A 19,876-nucleotide genomic window follows, 5' to 3' on the forward strand; every position below is an offset into this window, starting at 1 on the left:
GTGTCCAACACAACAGGGTGTGATCCATGACTGGGGCTTCTAGAGGCTACCATAATAGACCTAATAATGTGCCATTGCACGATGGGGGTCCTGGTCAATGACTAGGGCTCCTAGGTGCTACGGGACAATAGATAATTAATAATATCTGGGACAAAGGCGCCGACTTTGTGGTTTTCCAGGGGGTGCTCAACCCCTGCTCCGCCCCAGGCCACGCCCCTACTCCACCCCCTCCCCCAAACCCCCACCCCGCTTCTTCCTGCCCCGCCCCGCCTTTCCTGCCCTCTTCCGCCCCCTCCACCGAGCACTTCCTGCACACTGTGGAACAGCTGATCACCAGCAGGCGGAGGCACTGGGGGAGGGGGAGGCGCTGACCTGCAGGGCTGCCGGTGAGTGCTGAGCACCCACTATTTTTTCCCATGGGTGCTCCAGCCCCGAAGCACCCACGGATTCGGTGCCTATGATCCAGGAGGTCAGACTAGATGGTCATGAGGGTCCCTTCTGGCCTTGAAATCTATGAATCTATTAAATCATTCTCTGAAACACGGTCCCCAGGCCAGCAGCAGACTATGCCAGATCCAGGAGGCCCTCCTATCTCAGGAGCATTCAGTTCATTCACAAACACATCTTAAAGCCTAAAGATCAGACTCCTCTGTGCCTCACTGACAAAGCTTGATCCATTCTTCTAGGAAGCCAAAGCTGTTTCTGGTCCTGATCTTCAAGGCACTCCGTGGCCTGGGCCCAGGATCTCCGAATGGGTCTACACCTCTGGGGTGAAAACCCTGGGGGATAACGTTGGTCTTCTGGCCCAATTGGACTCTAAAATAAGGGGAAAGCTCATCTGTTCAGGAGACTGAACTCTCTCCAGACTGCTGTGAATTCTCCCAGGAACAAAGGACCTTCCCAAACCACCCAAGGGCAAGGAACACTTCTTTGAGAGGCCTTCTCTAAATTAAATACATGACTCCGGTGCACCCAATTTTCCCCCTGGGAACAGAGTGAGAGAACAAACATGTGCGACAGATGTTAGTCATGTTGCTTAATGCACGACTGGAAGGTATTCAAATGCTATGGTGATGAGCATGGTACAAGAACCTATATGGAATAGAACAGAATTTCTAGTCCCACGTATTGCGGAAACCCATGGTCGTCGTTTCCCCCATCCTCCCCGCCCGTCCTCCCCTATGCATGTGAACTGGCAGATTTTGTTTTAAGCAGGAGGGATTTATTTTTAGAGCAGCCCCGAATTCTGTCTTTAGACCCGTTTGTCTAATGGAAAATCTGTACCGCAGAAGCCGCAGAGGCAATGAAATGCTGCCTTGACCAGCGACTGACTTCATTCTTTCTTTTCCTGTGTGATCTCAAGCCACTGTTGTTCTTCCTGCTTGCAAAAAGTGTCAAAAAAGTGTTCTGGTTTCAGAAACACTTTGCAAAGGGCCCCCTGTACTCTGCATACTCTTGATAAACAGAACCATTGTGGTATAGGCCAAGGATGTTGTTGTGGGAGAGAAATCTACATAGGGCCTCAGAATGGGACAATGAGTGAGAAAAAGGGGTGGGAGGACTTGATTGGAGGAGATGTGAGAGATAACTGGAGGACCCATGGGGATTATTAAGACCTAGAAACTACAGGCCCAAGATTAGGGCCCCAGTTTCCAGAGTCATGTGATTAGAGCAAAAATAACAGGAGTACTTGTGGCACCTTAGAGACTAACAAATTTATTAGAGCATAAGCTTTCGTGGGCTACAACCCACTTCTTCGGATGCATATAGCTATATGCATCCGAAGAAGTGGGTTGTAGCCCACGAAAGCTTATGCTCTAATAAATTTGTTAGTCTCTAAGGTGCCACAAGTACTCCTGTTATTTTTGCGGATACAGACTAACACGGCTGCTACTCTGAAACCTGTGATTAGAGCAGAATCTCAACCTTCATTTAAAAAAAAAAGTAGATCTCTAACTCTCACGGTTGGGAAGAAAAGCTTGAAAAGGTGACCTGAGTGATGTCTGCAAGAGCCTGAGATAATTGCTCTGAAAGGAACTGCCCCAAGTGTAACCAACGCTGCAATGTCTGCCTGAACCTACCATAGGCAGAACGGGCGTAGATTTCTCTATTCCCCTTGGCACAGAGGGTGATATAGGGGCTGTGGAGATGTGGCGAGAGAGCTCTGCATTCTGCTGCATTGTGGTGATCTCCAGTTGACATAATGGCTCCTTGGATCCCATTCACTGCCTGGTTTGAGCCAGAACATAAGAACGGCCATACTGGGTCAGCCCAAAGATCCATCTAACCCAGTATCCTGTCCACCGACAGTGGCCAATGCCAGATGCCCCAGCGGAAATGAACAGAACAGGGAATCATCAAGTGAGCCATCCCCTGTCGCCCATTCCCAGCTTCTGGCAAATAGACTCATAGACTTTAAGGTCAGAAGGGACCAATATGGTCATCTAGTCTGACCTCCCGCATGATGCAGGCCACAAAAGCTGACTCACCCACAACAGAATCTTCCAGCCTGCGACCCCTGCCCTATGCTGCGGAGGAAGGCGAAAAACCTCCAGGGCCTCTGCCAATCTACCCTGGAGGAAAATTCCTTCCCGACCCCAAATATGGCGATCAGCAGAACCCCGAGCATACAGGCAAGATTCTACAGCCGGACCCTCATTTTACCCGTGATGGCCCGTTAATGCCTATTTGACTAAAATCACATTATCCCATCAAACCATTCCCTCCATAAACTTATCAAGCCTAATCTTGAAGCCAGAGAGGTCCTTTGCCCCCACCGTTTCCCTCGGAAGGCTGTTCCAAAATTTTACCCCTCTGACGGTTAGAAACCTTCGTCTAATTTCAAGCCTAAACTTCCCCACGGCCAGTTTATATCCATTCGTTCTCGTATCCACATTACTACTAAGCTGAAATAATTCCTCTCCCTCCTTGGTATTAATCCCTTTGATATATTTAAAGAGAGCAATCATATCCCCCCTCAGCCTTCTTTTGGTTAGGCTAAACAAACCGAGCTCCTCGAGTCTCCTTTCATAGGAAAGGTTTTCCATTCCTCGGATCATCCTAGTGGCCCTTCTCTGTACCCGTTCCAGTTTGAGTTCATCCTTTTTAAACATAGGAGACCAGAACTGCACACAGTACTCCAAATGAGGTCTCACCAGCGCCTTGTATAACGGAAGCAGCACCTCCCTGTCCCTACTAGAAATACCTCGCCTAACGCATCCCAAGATCGCATTAGCTTTTTTCACAGCCACGTCACATTGCCGACTCATAGTCATCCTGCGATCAACCAGGACTCCGAGGTCCTTCTCCTCCTCCGTCACTTCCAACCTATGCGTCCCTAACTTATAACTAAAATTCTTGTTAGTCATCCCTAAATGCATCACCTTACACTTCCCACTATTAAATAGAGGCTAGGGGCATCATTCCTGCCCATCCTGGCTAATACCCATTGATGGACCTATCCTCCAGGTACTTATCTAGTTCTTTTTGGAACCCTGTTATAGTCTTGGCCCTCACAACATCCTCTGGAAAGGAGTTCCATAGGTTGACTGTGCGTTGTGTAAAGAAATACTTCCTTTTGTTTGTTTTAAACCTGCTGCCTATTCATTTCATTGGGTGAACCCTGGTTCCTGCACTAGAGAAATGCCCTGATTTCAGGAATGCCTGTAGCTGGCCCAATGCAAACCACTTGGGAAGGCAGGCTCTGGGTCCATAGAGTACGAAGGTGGCATGTTTGCAGAAGATTTTTTGTAAAAATATATTTCCCCAGATCTTTTTACAAAATAATAAAAATATTTTTTTTATAAGGAGGAACAAAGGTTTTAGTTCTACCCCCTCTTTCTCTAGCTTTCTCCCCTTCTCTTTTTCCTCCTTTTTCAGAGGTAAAATGGTAAAAAGCTAATACAAGAGAGAGAAAGGGGAGGAAAAAAGCAGAAAAGCGCCTTTTTTTGTCAAATAACCGCAAACATTTTCGAATAAATGAACATTTCCCATGAAGATTTGCAACTAGAAAAAAAGCCACTTTCTGTTCAAAAATGTTTCTGAATCACAAACAGGGGCACTGAATACGTCCGACACGAGAGCATCACTCAGCTGGACCTGAGAATTGGGCAGCATGTTTCAACCCACAAATCTAAATTTCCTGTGTGGTCTCACAGTCCCAAGAAGCTGCCAGAACTTCTTGTAAAGGTTGCAGCTGGTCAGTTTCACTCTTGTGGCCACACTTAGTTCTCATTTCGATCTGTTTGTTTGAAGAAACAGCTCCGCTGAGTTTCGGGAAGATGGAGGATGACGAAGGTTTACACGGTATTGAACCTCCGGCCGAAGAGGGGAAACTCAGCCAGTCCGTCTCCAGGTGGACGCCAAGGTATTGATGTAGAATGTCTTCAGTTTGAGACATACCACCATTGAGATCTGGGTTTTTATGCCAGAGATTTCAAGGAGGGAACAAGTAGAAAGCATTCTCCCTGGATATGAGAGGCCGTGTAGTCTAGCGAGTAGGAGATCTGGGTTCTAATCCTGGATCTGTGACCTTGGGCATCTCCAATGACTATACAGAAATACTATGGAGTAGAAAGAGGCCCCATCTGAAAAAATTGTTACTTGAATCTGGACTCTGGTATTGCTGGTGCTAGATGTGCAGTTATTATTCTGGTATTGAAGAAATCCTCTTCTCAGGTCCGAGTTAGGTTTGCAGATTTCCAGTATTTCCCGCTGAAATAATTTTGCAGACTAATTTTTTAAATCTCAGTTTAAATGACAGTCTTACCGACCTGCCGCTGGAGCTGACAATAGCATTTATTATTGTTGTTATTATTTCATCTTTGTTTTTCAATAGCGCCTAGAGACCCCATCCATGATCGGGACCTTTTTGTGCCAGGTGCTGTACAGACGTATAACCAGAAAGAAGTCCCTCCCCTAAAGTATTTACAGCCTAAAGAGAAGATAGTGGACAATGAGACCTGAGATTCTACTCGGTTCCACTCCCGCGCTCATCACCGCAGTGTCTGAGATTGAGTGAAGTTGCCTGGGATGAAGCAAGGAATCTGTGGCCCGGCAAGGAATTAAACCCCAATCTCCAGTGTCATCTGGCAACACGCTGGTTGGCTGCAGGGAGAATTTTGGAACTAAGATTCAGGGCCAATAATAACATTTATTCCTGCTCTAGCATCTTTCCTATTCAAAGCACTTTGCTGGAGTTATCTAATTAACGATGATGTTTCACTAAATCTTTCATCTTCCAGGGTCTCCTACGAGCGCCCGTTGTTACAAAATCGCCCTAGGAGCTTTGGGGGCCTGGTGTATCATTCTGACGTTAGCGGGGATTGCACTGGGCACCTGGGGTAAGTGTCTGGGATCCCAACCGTTTTTTAAATCGATCAAATGCAGTCTGTTTTAGATAGATTTCTAGAGTGCTATCACCTTCGCTAAGTAACAGTCTAACTAGGTTTGGCAGATTTCAATTGATTTTTATAATTTCGACAGATAATATTGATGTTTATTTTTAAGCATTTTTTAAATTTTTCTCAAGTAAAATTTTCACAGTTGTGAAAAATTATGGGTATTAATCTTTTCGTATTTGTATCTATTTAAATGTTCACAGTTGTGGGAAATTATGGGGTGGTAGGACAACAGTGGTGTCAGATAATAATTATTTAATGACAGCAGACGTGATTCTAAAAGTGAAAGCTTTATAACAGTTCACAGAAATACTCAGTATCACATGTCAAAATATACAAGTAAAATTAGATTATTATCCATAAATATTTTTTCATTAGTTTGTGTGTATTTGGTGAAGTCAACGTTTACCAATAAAAATCAAATTCTTCCAAGCCTATGTACTACAATGTTTTCTCTAACTCAATTAATTGTGCCAGGAGTGGCACAGACACACAGTGAGAGACAGGCCCTGCCCCAGCTGAGATCAGGGCCCCTTGTGCCAGGCGCTGCACAGACACACAGCGAGAGGCAGACCCTGCCCCAGCTGAGATCAGGGCCCCGTTGTGCCAGGAGCGGCACAGACACACAGTGAGAGACAGTCCCTGCCCCAGCTGAGATCAGGGCCCTGTTGTGCTGGGCGCTGCACAGACGCACAGTGAAAGTCAGTCCCTGCCCCAGCTGAGATCAGGGCCCCAGTGTGCCAGGCGCTGCACAGACACACAGCGAGAGACAGTCCCTGCCCCGAACAATTCACCATCTCGATAGACAAGACAAAGGAAGGCTCTGTACTCCCACATCACAGGTGGTAAACTGAGGCACAGGCGGCACACAAAGATGCAGTGACTTGCCCACAGTCACAGACTGAGTCTGTGGCAGAACTAGGAATTGAAGCCACACCTCCATCCACGACCTTAACCACAAGACCCACCCTACCTCTGTCAAACACTCATCAACTTCTTTGTAAATGTTGCCTGAATATGAGCCGCAAACCACCCTTCCTTTCTTTTTGTCCCCCCAGCTTTATCCTCTCCAAACATCCAAAAGGAAAACCCCGTACACTAGCCCTTGAGAGTTTCAATTTGATATTTAGGCTGGAGCTAGCAATCATCCAAGGCAGGAGAACCATAGATTCCCCCCCACTAAAATATTTAACGTCTGGTCTTCTCCCTCCGCCTTTCTGCCTAACAGATCCCGAGCCACATTGTCTGATGCTTTATTACAGTCAGACACTGCCAGGCAATTTCCTAACCCCAGCTCTGCTGGATGCTGCTAAGTTTTCAAGGGTCGAGTTCATGAAGACCAGGCTGGAGCAGCAGGGAACGCATCCCTGGAGGAGCTGGTGTCTCACTTGAGGCGGCGTCTGTGTGACTCAGCACCCGGCAGCGCTGCAGGTAACCTCACCTCCTTCGGACGCGGGGTTGCTATGCACATTTCACACCACCGGGAAGAAATGTTTGCACATCTCACTTCCCTTGGTAGGGTCATCAGTGGGCTTTGAACCCCAGGTCCTATAGCACAGACTTCTACTGGGTGAGCTAAAGGAGTAACTCCAATAGCTGGCAGTAGTAGAAAGTTAGGACCAGTCCTATTTAACATATTCATTCATGATCTGGAAAAAAGGGTAAACAGTGAGATGGCAAAATTTGCAGATGATGCAAAATTACTAAAGATAGTTAAGACCCAGGCAGACTGCAAAGAGCTACAAAAGGATCTCTCAAAACTGGGTGACTGGGCAACAAAATGGCAGATGAAATTTAATGTTGATAAATGCAAAGTAATGCACATTGGAAAACATAATCCCAACTATACATATAAAATGATGGGGTCTAAATGAGCTGTTACCACTCAAGAAAGATCTTGGAGTCATTGTGGATAGTTCTCTGAAAACATCCACTCAATGTGCAGTGGCAGTCAAAAAAGCAAACAGAATGCTGGGAATAATTAAGAAAGGGATAGATAATAGGTAGAAAATATCACCTTGCTTCTATATAAATCCATGGTACACCCACATCTTGAATACTGCGTGCAGATGTGGTCGCCCCATCTCAAAAAAGATATATTGGAATTGGAAAAGGTTCAGAAAAGGGCAACAAAAATGATTAGGGGTATGGAACAGATTCCGTATGAGGAGAGATTAATAAGACTGGGACTTTTCAGCTTTGAAAAGAGACGACTAAGAGGAGATATGATTGAGGTCTATAAAATCATGACTGGTGTAGAGAAAGCAAATAAGGAAGTGTTGTTTACTCCTCCTCACAACACAAGAACCAGGGGTCCCCCAATGAAATGAATAGGCAGCAGGTTTAAAACAAACAAAAGGAAGTATTTCTTCACACAATGCACAGTCAACCTGTGGAACTCCTTGCCAGAGGATGTTGTGAAGGCCAAGACAATAACAGGGTTCAAAAAAGAACTAGATAAATTCATGGAGGATAGGTCCATCAATGGCTATTAGTCAGGATGGGAAGGGATGTTGTCCCTAGCCTCTGTTTGCCAGAAGCTGGGAATGAGCGACAGGGGATGGATCGCTAGATGATTATCTGTTCTGTTCATTTCCTCTGGGGCACCTGGCATTAGCCTCTGTCGAAGACAGGATACTGGGCTAGATGGATCTTTGATCTGAGCCAGTATGGTCATTCTTCTGTTCTTATGTTAAAGTTATTCTCCTTTCTGTGGACTAGCTACTGGAGGGGGATGCGGCACACACTTTGCTAGCATAAAGTAACTGGTTTCCACTGGGAGGTTCAAAGTTCAAACCGATTCCTTGGAATATTTCTGTTGACATTTGGCTGCGTCTAGATTTGGCACCTACCCTGATTGGAGAGGAGGAAAGGTGGCGTGTCCAGCAGAAATATGCCAGAGGCACATAACTGTATCTTCCTCCACCAGCCCCCGTCATTTCTGCTTGGTGCGGCCTGACTGTTAAGAGTAATAACACATTCTTGGGGCCAGCTTTGTGGGTCAGCTGAGACATCTAGTGGTCACTCAGGGTATTTCTCAGCCTTTACTCACATTTTTCCGGTTTTTAGCTAGGTCCCAACCAGAAGCCACCTGCTATCCCAGCCCTGCATCCCCCATCTCCTCCAACTCTGCCAATGCCCCTCAGTCCCAAACTGCAGATCCCTGCTCTCCCAGCCTGAGCTTCCCCCCAGAATCCTCAACTCCGCTGATGAAGTCCCTGCTTTTATGTCTCTTTCCAGATGGCTCCGGGTGCAAAGTCTGCCCCCGGGACTGGCTGCCCCACAGGGACAAATGCTATTGGGTCTCTAAAGAGAGTAAGTTCTGGAGTGAGAGCTTTAAAGACTGTGAAATGAGGACGTCTCAGATGCTGGTGATCCAGGACAGGGAGGAGATGGTAAAGAAACTAAGCTGGGGGTTTAACTTTGCCTGGGGAGGTTTTGTTATGGTTTACCGTGGATGTTGCTAACACAGCGGATGAGGGTGAATTTCAGAGGTGGAATATTTGGTTTAACAAGCTGGGCTGGACTGTCCCATGTCGCCAAACATCCTCAACGGAAAATTCCATGTACCTGATCCCCAGCTGATTTAAATCTGTGTATCTCCACTGCAGGCAGTAGGGACAGCCCTACCGAGGAAGGGGCTTGTGGGTAAGTGGGAGGGGCACAGGACGTGGTCTTGCTCCAGGCTGTTGGTCTCAAGAGCCATAGGAAAATTTCACTGACTCTTCCTCCCCACATGCACCTGCTTCCACTCTCAGGAGCGAGTATGGTCTATCCCTGTGCTTTCCTCTATCTAGAGGGCTCAGAGATGGGAATCTGTTGGAGTTAAGGCTGATCCTATTGTAGTGTGTGGATGCCAGCGTATGGTGCTGTGTAAAGTCACTGCTCCACCACTGCATCCAGCTACATCTTTCCAGTCCCATGGGGCTCTCAACGACTTGGGGTTCCCATTGGGCATGAGAACACAAGAAACCAGAGAATTATATTCACCCTGATGCATCTGTCTCACACTTGGCAGGAGTTGATACAGAACATTACTCAAGGGACAAGCCTTGTTTGGATTGGACTCACCATTAAATCGCCAGAGAAGAAATGGACCTGGGTGGACACTTCCCCATTAGATCAAAGTCTGTGAGTGTTTGTAAGTGGTTACTGGTTTACATGAGGTCGAAAAGTTGTAGCTGTGTTGGTCCCAGGATTTGAGAGAGATAAGGTGGGTGAGGTAATATCTTTTACAGGACCAATTTCTGTTGGTGAAAGGTCTTCTTCATCCTCAAGAATTAGCAATTGCTAAACTCATTCCTTTTTATGCCTCTACCTCCCCCTCATGGATGCAGGAGGAATGCAACAGAGCTAGGCAAAAACTTTCTGCCAAAACTTTTTTTGGGGGGAAAAATAGAGATTCAGTGACACCGAAATGTTCTGCAAATTCATGTAGGCTCCACCGAATTGTTCATTTCAGAAAATCAATCGATTGATCGATGAATCAAAGCGTTCTACTTAGACATTTTCAAAACACTGGGGAATGGTAAACAATGAAGAGGAGAGGTCACTGATTCAGAGCAATCTAGATCACTTGTTCAACTGGGCGCAAGCAAACAATCTGCGTTTTAGTTCGGCTAAATGTAAATGTACACATCTAGGAACAAAGAACTCAGGCCCTACTTACAGGATGGGGGACTCTACCCCGGGAAGCAGGGACTCTGGAAAAGATTTGGGGGTTGTGGTGGATAATCAGCTGAATATGAGCTTGACGCTGTGGCCAAAAGAGTTCAAGTGCTGCTGGGATGCATAAACAGGGGAATCTCAAGTAGGAGTCAAGAGGTTGTTTTACCTCTGGATTTGGCACTGCGCGAGAGTGGCTGGAATCCTGTGTCCAGTTCTGGTGCCCACAATTCAGGAAGGATGTTGATAAATTGGAGAAAGTGCAGAGAAGAGCCACGAGAATGATTAAATAGTTAGAATACCTGCCTTATAGTGCGAGACTCAAAGAGCTCCATCTATTTAGCTTAACAAAGAGAAGGTTAAGGGGTGACTTGATTACTGTCTATACGTATCTACATGGGGAACAAATATTTAATAATCGGATCTTCAATCTAGCAGAAAGAGGTATAACATGATCCTGTGGTTTGAAGCTGAACCTAGACAAATTCAGACTGGAAATAAAGTGTAAATTTTTAATAGTGAGAATAATTAACCACTGGAACAATTTACCAAGAGTCTTGGTGGATTCTCCATCACTGGCAATTTTTAAATGACGATTGGATGCTTTTCTAAAAAATCTGCTCTAGGAATTATTTTGGGGCAGGTCTCTGGCCTGTATTATACCGGAGGTCAGACTAAATGATCACAATGGTACTTTCTGACCATGGAATCTATGAAAACAAAATATATCCATTTTTTGGATTGAAATTACTTTTCATTTAAAAATTGCCTTTAACTTTATGTTTTTAAAATTGAAAAAAAGTCTGAAAATGGTCAAAATCAAAACCGAACATTTCGATTTTGTCAAAAGGTGTAGTTGGATCCCAAATGTCTTTTTAAAATTTTATGATTCGCCAAAAATCTCAACAAGTTTTGATTTCGGTCCAGCAAGAAACAATTTTTGTGTGTGTGGACTAAATTGCCAACAAACCGGAAAATCATTATTCACCCACCGCCAATTACAGCCACATTTGGAGCCATAATCTTGACACGATCAGTTGTAAGATATTTAGTGACTGAACATGGCGATATTCTGAACAAAACAAACCCTCAATCGTGCTTGTCGCTGATTCCATCGCTTCGCACTGACTCCACAGATGTTTTAGACTTCAGAGTGACAAACAGGTGACGCTCCTGAAATCGTCTTATATCGGTAGTAATAAATCACATTTTAAATCACAGATCTTTTGCAGGTTCCCAGTAACTGGCTCTGCTGAAGGAAACAGCTGTGGGATGATCAGACGGAATCGGATTAATTCTGAATCTTGCAACACTGAATTCAAGTGGGTTTGTCAGATGGGAGCCATCCTGCTATAAACCTGGTGGTCCCTGCTTGGAAAAAATGAACGCTTTGTATTTTAGTCTATGGGCAGTGATGAGTTTTATGAGTTGGAGTTATACATTTTAAGCCCACGGCTTGATCATCACGTGGTTTTGAAAAGGGAGGAGAAAAAATATTTCCAAATATAAGCGGATGAAATTATTTGGGGCTTTCTTCTAGAAGAAGACTGGTCTTATGAGGTAGGATTCAGGAGATCTGGGATGATCCTCTGTGACCTTCTTAACAGTGAGCGTGATTAACCATTGGAACAAACAACCAAAGGAAGTGTTGGATTCTCCATCTCTTGATGCCTTGACTGGCTGCCCTTCTGGAAGATGTATGTTGGCCAAACACAAGTTATGCTTTAACCAAACACAAGTAATTGGGCAGGGGAAATGTAATGGCTTGTATTATATAGGAGGTCAAACTAGATAATCTAACGGTCTATGAAACTATCTTCTAAAGCACCTAAGTCACCCCGGAGTAACAGTAATCAAACTGGCATTCCCAGTCCGCGAGACATCCTGACATTTCAGAATTTCCTTTTGTCCAGAATTGGAATGAAAAGTCAAAATTTCCTGTGAAACAAAAAAAATTTGTTTGGGGAATATCAAGAGAGCCTTCTTAAAGTGCTTCACTTTGGCTTTTATATTAGACTATAAAAGTCAAAATGAAGTGCTTCTATAATGTTTCATTGAAAATTTTGATGAAATTAATCTGTTCCAGCAAAACATTTTAAATTTTGTCAAATCAGCATTTTCTGGGGGGAAACTCCAGTGAGTGGTAGACTGAGAGGTTACTCCAGGAAAAGCAACCAGGGAGTCAATGCTCTATAACAGAGCAAAGAAGCACCTAAAGATAGCCCAAAGGGGACTGAGAACTGAGCCCAGAAGTTGGGCTAAAGAGGAGCCCAAAAGGAGCAGAGGAACCTTTTGTTGGCTTGAACTTTTGTTACCCAGGAAGGGGTTAAATTTGTGTAGTGACTTCGCTGCAAGACCAGTGAAATTGCCAACAGAGACCCCGTGCAGAAGGCCAAGAAGACTTGCCTCAGAGTGGAAACTGACTCTGAGGCAGGGTTCACCTGCAGAGGCACACTCCACCAGAAGGGCGCATGATGGGGCAGCCATGCCCTGTGACAGCCTGTTTCTTAAAGCCCCAGCTCCTGGACTCATGTGATCATAGGATGATCTCAGCTTGAATTAAAATAAAAGCAAGTCTCTAGTCCAGAGGAGGGCAACCTGTGGCCCACAGGCCACATGTGGCCTAGCAGGATAATCCGCTGGCGGGCCATGAGACATTTTGTTCACATTGACCATCCGCAGGCACCGCAGGACTGTTTTGACTCCTGATTTGTGAACACTTGGGCTTGGCGATAGTGGCTAACAGACTCTTGTGAATGCAATCCTGCTTTGTTCTTGATTATTGTGTTGATCTAAAGGTCCATATGATCACTCTTTTTTTTTGTACTAGTACTATAGTAATGCCTCGGTCATGGACTAGGACCCCACTGTGCTAGGGGCTGTACAAACACAGCACACAAAGATGGTCCATACCCCAAAGAGCATATAAACAGAGGGTGAAGTTCCGGCCCCCTTGACATTAACAGCGAAAGTCCCATTGACCTCAGTGGGGCTAGGATTTAATTCTGAACCCTACATTCATGACAACACACTGCTCACGCTTTTGATCCAATTTTTTTTATGGAATCATAGCCTGGAATTGCTGGGGCTCAGAGGTCACAGAAACGAGCAAGGTGTAAATACTTAGGGCAGTGGGGTAATACGCATCTGCTCAGCCATTACTGCCTTAATAAATAACCAAGATAAAAAACATTTCAAGGAGCATATATAGGTGCGCACAAACCCCCTTCCCAGGAGGGTCAGTAAAGGGCAGGACAAGGTGATGGGGGGACGGTGCGAGAGTCATAGAGGGCAGGATAGGGAGGGGACAGGGGCTGGGTGGGTCAGAGGGGCAGCATGGGAAGAGGACGGGGGCCTCATGGCGGTCACGGAAGGCAGGACGGGAAAGGGATGGAAGAACAACATGGGTGTCCACAAAGGGCAGCATCTGCGCCCCGCAGAACTTTTATCACTGGAGATGCTGTACGAAATCGAGAACCCAGCTTAACTCTCAGATACCAGAAGCGAGCTTGTGGTGCTGGCAGCTAAAGGGGGTGCGGGTGGGGGTGGGGAGGAACCCCAGCAGCATCTGTTTACTTGTAAAATGAGCCCATCTGATCTGGAGACACCAAGAGATGATAAAATACTCCTAAGGTGCAGTTTTTTGCTCTCGGTTTTCAGAGTCAAACTGTGATTTAAGTCCTTCATTTCTGGCATCCCCCCTGCATGTCTGTGTTACTTTCCCTTCATCTATTACGCATACGGTTTGTTGCAGATCCAGCTTCTCACGGTGTAGCACCTTGAAGAGCTGACTGCAGTCTCCGTCAGAAATGCGCAGTTTGCATCTCCTCTGACTTCAAACCTGGAAAGAACAGCAAGATGTGGCTTGTAAGCACCCCTCATGGCCCTGCCTCAGTTTCCCTCCGAGGTTCCTGGAAATCAGCCACTCAGCACAAAAGTCTTTAAAACCGTATCGCCCTCTTCTTGGGGTCTAATGTATTGAACATAGTCCGGCTCCCAAAGTCAGCCTCCTTTCACCCACCTCTCTAGGTTCCCACAGTGCTGCTACTGGGACAGTGTGGTTCAAGTCGGCCTCTCCAGCCTGCACACACACTTCCTTTTAGACCAGGGTTTCACGGCCCTCTTTCCAGGGACCAGATCCTGGCTGAGTGCTTTCTTCCAGCAGCTCAGCCTCGCCCTTAACGTCTGATTGGGTCACATGATCTCCATTTTCCCCACCCACGAGAGTTGACTGCGTCACAGGTGGGGTTGAGACCCATGTCCCCTTAAAGGGCCAGCCACCCAGCGATTTGGCCAAAGCATTATTCTACGACGCAGGCCCCGATCTCACACACAGCCTGTGGCAAAGCCAGGCATGGAAACCAGACCTCCTGAGTTCCAGCCTTAAACACAGCCCAGCCTGACTCAGCGTTCCAGATGAACAAAGAAACTCACAGGTTGTTGAATTTGGTGCCATTTCCCCATTTCCAGTGATGATCAGAGCCCCTCTGGAGACCAATCCACGGATCTGCGGTGCCTTTATATCGCAGTATGAAATCCTTACGGTGATAAAGAAGCAAAGAGGAAGCTTGTTATGCACAACAGCCTTCAGTGACTGCACACAGCATCATTCCACCCCACTCTTGTAGAAGAAGACTATAGTCCCATCACTCTATCTAGGCCCATTCCTGAGCATAACGTGGTTTGGTTTTGTGGGAAATGTCACAATGTCGCAAAGATCCGGCCTTCCTTCAGTCGCTCATTTTATTCAAAAGCGGTGTTGCAGGCTCTTCAGCCATGTCACCAGATGGACAAAAGTAACCCAGCGCGCCGTGCTCTCAAACTCTCCAGCAACATGCAAAGGGGACTGTTTCCTGACCCTAGCTGGTGCCACATCCGGGGCCACCCCAGAGATCTGTGGGTTCGCAGGACTGAACAAGATCTGGGAACTTCACCACACAACACCTGGTGCGACACCAGCCACCACGGGCACTCAGACTGGCGCAACGGTCCTTAGTAGACTATGTGTGTTTGATGATGATCACTATGATGACTGTACGTCTACATTTTAGAGCAGGGGAAAATGGAAGTTCCATCTGGTGGGAAATTCTGAATTTTGGGTTTGTCCCAAATCAGGACAAAAAGTTGAAAGTTCAAAATTCTTCATGGAATGAAATATTTCATTTTGGGAAAATCGGACTGTTTCATTTCAGCCTTATCAAACTGATTCATTCTGATAATTTTTCATCAAAAACTGTCTAAATTGACAAATTCTATAAAAATATTTTGATTACCCAGCATTTCCCAATTGTTCTGTTTGACAATTTTTGACCTGCGCTAGTATATTTTTATAATGCACCATAGACGTGCCTTAGTGCTTTGCAAAATCAATTAGTCATTAGCGTTCATCCCAAGGAGCTATTTGGATTATAAAATCTTTGCAGCAGAGATTGTCTCTCACTGTCTGTGTGTCTGTGCAGCGCCCGGCACAACGGGGCCCTGATCTCAGCTGGGGCAGGGACTGTCTCTCGCTGTGTGTCTGGGCAGCGCCCGGCACAACGGGGCCTGATCTCAGCTGGGGCAGGGACTGTCTCTCGCTGTGTGTCTGTGCAGCGCCTGGCACAACGGGGCCTGATCTCAGCTGTGGCAGGGACTGTCTCTCGCTGTGTGTCTGTGCAGCGCCCAGCACAACGGGGCCCTGATCTCAGCTGGGGCAGGGACTGTCTCTCGCTGTGTGTCTGGGCAGCACCCGGCACAACGGGGCCTGATCTCAGCTGGGGCAGGGACTGTCTCTCGCTGTGTGTCTGGGCAGCGCCCGGCACAACGGGGCCCTGATCTCAGCTGGGGCAGGGACTGTCTCTCGCTGTGTGTCTGTGCAGCGCCCGGCACAACGGGGCCCTGATCTCAGCTGGGGCAGGGACTGTCTCTCCCTGTGTGTCTGTGCATCGCCCAGCACAACGGGGCCCTGATCTCAGCTGGGGCAGGGACTGTCTCTCGCTGTGTGTCTGTGCAGCGCCCGGCACAACGGGGCCCTGATCTCGGCTGGGGCAGGGACTGTCTCTCGCTGTGTGTCTGTGCAGCGCCCGGCACAACGGGGCCTGATCTCAGCTGGGGCAGCGACTGTCTCTCGCTGTGTGTCTGTGCAGCGCCCGGCACAACGGGGCCCTGATCTCAGCTGGGGCAGGGACTGTCTCTCCCTGTGTGTCTGTGCATCGCCCAGCACAACGGGGCCCTGATCTCAGCTGGGTCAGGGACTGTCTCTCGCTGTGTGTCTGGGCAGCGCCCGGCACAACGGGGCCCTGATCTCGGCTGGGGCAGGGACTGTCTCTCGCTGTGTGTCTGTGCAGCACCCAGCACAACGGGGCCCTGATCTCAGCTGGGGCAGGGACTGTCTCTCCCTGTGTGTCTGTGCAGAACCCGGCACAACGGGGCCCTGATCTCAGCTGGGGCAGGGACTGTCTCTCGCTGTGTGTCTGTGCAGCGCCCGGCACAACGGGGCCCTGATCTCAGCTGGGGCAAGGTCTGTCTCTCGCTGTGTGTCTGTGCAGCGCCCGGCACAACGGGGCCCTGATCTCAGCTGGGGCAGGGACTGTCTCTCCCTGTGTGTCTGTGCAGCGCCCGGCACAACGGGGCCCTGATCTCGGCTGGGGCAGGGACTGTCTCTCCCTGTGTGTCTGTGCAGCGCCCGGCACAACGGGGCCCTGATCTCAGCTGGGGCAGGGCCTGTCTCTCGCTGTGTGTCTGGGCAGCACCCGGCACAACGGGGCCCTGATCTCAGCTGGGACAGGGACTGTCTCTCACAGTGTCTGGGCAGCGCCTGGCACAATGGAGCCCTTATCTCTGTGGGGGGCCTCTAGACACTAATAAATAATAACAGAGTTTTTCAGACAAAATAGACCACTTGGGATCAACTTGCGACAGGAAGTCAAAATGCTTTTTGTAGGGAATACGTGGCAATGACTACCCTGCAGGATCCAATGCCACGCACAGATGGAGCTCCTCTTAAAAACTCTTTGTAGCAGCCACCATTCTTCTGCCCAGCAGCAGCCCTTTCTCAGTTTAGCTACTGCCCACCAAAGGAAGGAGTGGCTGTGCAGATTATTATGTACATGCACATGGGAGAGGAAACTGGAACAACCTGGCTTGTTTAGCAGGCCTGAGAGGGGATTTGATTGCTCCCTATAAATACATCACGGGATAAAACACCCGGGAAGGAGAAAAAGCTATTGAAGCTCAAAGCGAATGTTGGCACAAGAACAAATGGGGACAAACTGGCCATGAATAAATTCAGGCTGGAAATTAGAAGTTGCTACTTATCAAGGGGGAGAGGTTCTGGAACAGCTGACCAATAGGAGGAGGCAAGGGCAAACACCTAACTAATTTGAAGATGGAGCTTGATAAGTTTATTAACAAATGGGGTTGCCTGTGATAGCAGGTCCTGGACTCAATGACCCTTCCTGTTTTATGTCCTTATACTGAGAGACACCCATTGCCCCAAGAGCTCACAGACAAGACAGACAATGGTGAGGATTATTAACCCCATTTTAGAGAGATCAAGATTTTCAAATGAAACTAGTGATTTTTGGGTGCCTGTCATGAGAAGCCTTAAAGGGCTCTGATTTTTAGAGGGCAGGAGTTTAGCAATTTCTCCAAATCAGGCCCTCTGAAGCCATCTGATATTGGGCAACCAAAAATTACTCGTCACTTTGAAAAATCTTGGCAATAGGCTTATAATGGGAACTGCCTTTCAACTTACACTCTCAGATCTCAGCCATGACAACACAGATGCCAGTTTTGAATCTAGCCGCTGAAACTTCCATGCTATTTAGCATCTTTACCACTACATGGACCAGAGGCTGTTATGAGCTTCAGGGCTGGAACCCTGGAATGAGTCAGTCACTAGCATTCCAAACCTAGAACCCTGGAATGAGTCAATCACTAGCATTCCAAACCCAGAACCCCAGAACGAGTCAGCCACTAGCATTCCAAAACTGGAACCCTGGAATAAGTCAGTCACTAGCATTCCAAACCCGGAACCCCGGAATGAGACAGTCATGAGCATTCCAATTCCGGAACCCCAGAATGAATCAGTCACTAGCATTTCAAACCTAGAACCCTGTAATGAGTCAGTCACTAGCATTCCAAACCTAGAACCCTGGAATGAGTCAGTCACTATCATTGCAATCCCAGTCTATTGAGATTGCCATATAGAACAAGAAATCAGTTTCTTCCTTACCAGGTCCTGCTGGGTGTCAATCACAGCCAGGGAGGCACCGAGGGAAGAGCAATTATTCTGGCTGTAGGTCCAGTTCCCTTCAGCCTCTGAGAAATAGTAGCATTTCCCTCTGTACCCGATCCAGCCACCCACACATGAGGAGGTGGAACGGCTCACTGGACATGAGGCAGCGTTGGAGAGTGGACATGACTGCTGGGTTTTAAATCCCATCACTGGAAAGGAGAAAGAAAGAAACTGATTCTCTCCTGCCCCACTGCTCTGTGTCACAGGGGCACGAATCAAAAGAAGACCCCCCAAATTTAGGCTTCAAAGACTCTTCAGTGTCTGGTTGCTGGCTGGAGGGCATCTGATAGGAAAGATCAGAAGTGATATCATCTCTGTGCTTGGTTTCCCCTTCTTTAAATGGGAGATGATAACTGGAGCCGGTCGGGAATTTTTTAACAAAATGCGTTTTCAATTGGAAAATGCCAATTTGTTAAAACTGAAACTTTTCACCGAAACAGATCGGTTTTGTTGGGAAGGCTTCTCGGGTCCAGGGCGGGATTATTGATCAAAACAAGACACAGAGACACACCCCAGAGTAGCCAATTGGTTAGGGCACTTTCACGGGCTTGCTGACCCCTTTAAGGGGAGTCTAGGCCCAAGCTACTGGTGAGGAGCTAAATTAAAGGGAATGAGCCTATCTAGGCAGTGAATGGAATAACAAGCACGTAGGCCTGATAAAAAGCCATTGAGGGCTCTGCTGAGGGTGAAGAACTCCAGAGACACCAAGTCAGGATTGGGAAATACAAACGCCAAAGACGAGGGCTGTGCAACCCCCTGAGCCCAAGGGGAGAGACTTTATTTCAAGTTTCTTTGGATGTAATAAAGTAGAACCGCAGCTGGGAAATTTTGCCTCATACCCTTTTGGACTGCGTGGAGTTCTCAAGAGGCCCTGAGAGACGGGAAACCGAGACAAGGTACCTGCAAGGCCACGCCTTGCTTCTACGGGCACTGATCTGGGAGGTGGGAAACGTGGGTTCAAGTCTTTGCTGAGAATCAGGCAGACCTGGAAGTTGAACCTGGCTCCCTACCCATCAGGTTACTGAGTCAGTCTCTGTCTGAGGAGGAGAAAAATTCTAAACACTCAACATTTCTCATGGAAATTCAGTCCTGTCTCCAGGCCAACTCTACTCATGAGGCAAATGGGGATAATAATGCTGCTCTAACTCAAAGGGGTGGGGGAATGCTGTTACAATGAGGACTAGACAGGTAGAAGCTGGGAAGACAGAATGCAGGTTTGTAACAGCCCCATGCAGAGAACAAATACCACGCTAAGTAAAAGGCTGTTTACTCACCTGCCCAAGAAATGAGAAGTGCAGCTAGGAGGAAGAATTCAGCTACAATTCTAATCCTGCATCTAAGAAATCTGATACATGTAGATTTGCCCTCTGGAAGAGAAAAAGCCAATAGTATCCAAATATCTAACGGAGCTACTAGCCATGCAGCAGACTTGCCCGAAACAAACTGCTTTAGTTTGCAGTTACAGTTGCCGTACAACATCCCCCACCTCTTCTAAAAAGGGGAATGAGAAGTTAAAAGATCTAGACAAGCTTCC

General features: G+C 47.3%; 2 protein-coding genes across 2 annotated transcripts in view; both read right to left on the reverse strand.

Annotated features, from left to right (window-relative positions):
- Window positions 1-19,876, reverse strand: part of LOC135887318 (killer cell lectin-like receptor subfamily F member 1) — a 74,236-nt gene that overhangs the window by 17,350 nt on the left and 37,010 nt on the right. The gene's annotated exons all lie outside the window — the stretch shown is intronic.
- Window positions 13,797-19,821, reverse strand: LOC135888041 (early activation antigen CD69-like). The gene is made up of 4 exons (XM_065415855.1): window positions 19,617-19,821; window positions 18,280-18,491; window positions 14,499-14,602; window positions 13,797-13,905 (listed from the first exon to the last, which is right to left on the reverse strand). The coding sequence occupies exons 1-4, from the start codon at window positions 19,819-19,821 to the stop codon at window positions 13,797-13,799; spliced, it is 630 nt and encodes a 209-aa protein (XP_065271927.1).

This window comes from Emys orbicularis, chromosome 13 (genome assembly GCF_028017835.1).
Source record: "Emys orbicularis isolate rEmyOrb1 chromosome 13, rEmyOrb1.hap1, whole genome shotgun sequence".
Lineage (NCBI taxonomy): Eukaryota > Metazoa > Chordata > Testudines > Emydidae > Emys > Emys orbicularis.

Bases quoted from the DNA above. Each gene is read 5' to 3' on its own strand.
- LOC135888041 (XM_065415855.1), bottom strand. From the start codon at position 19,821: ATGTTGTACGGCAACTGTAACTGCAAACTAAAGCAGTTTGTTTCGGGC. The intron at 14,603-18,279 runs GTAAGGAAGAAA...TATCACCGTAAG, and splicing joins TTGACACCCAGCAGGACCTG to GATTTCATACTGCGATATAA. The intron at 13,906-14,498 runs GTGAGTTTCTTT...TGTTCTTTCCAG, and splicing joins GGCACCAAATTCAACAACCT to GTTTGAAGTCAGAGGAGATG.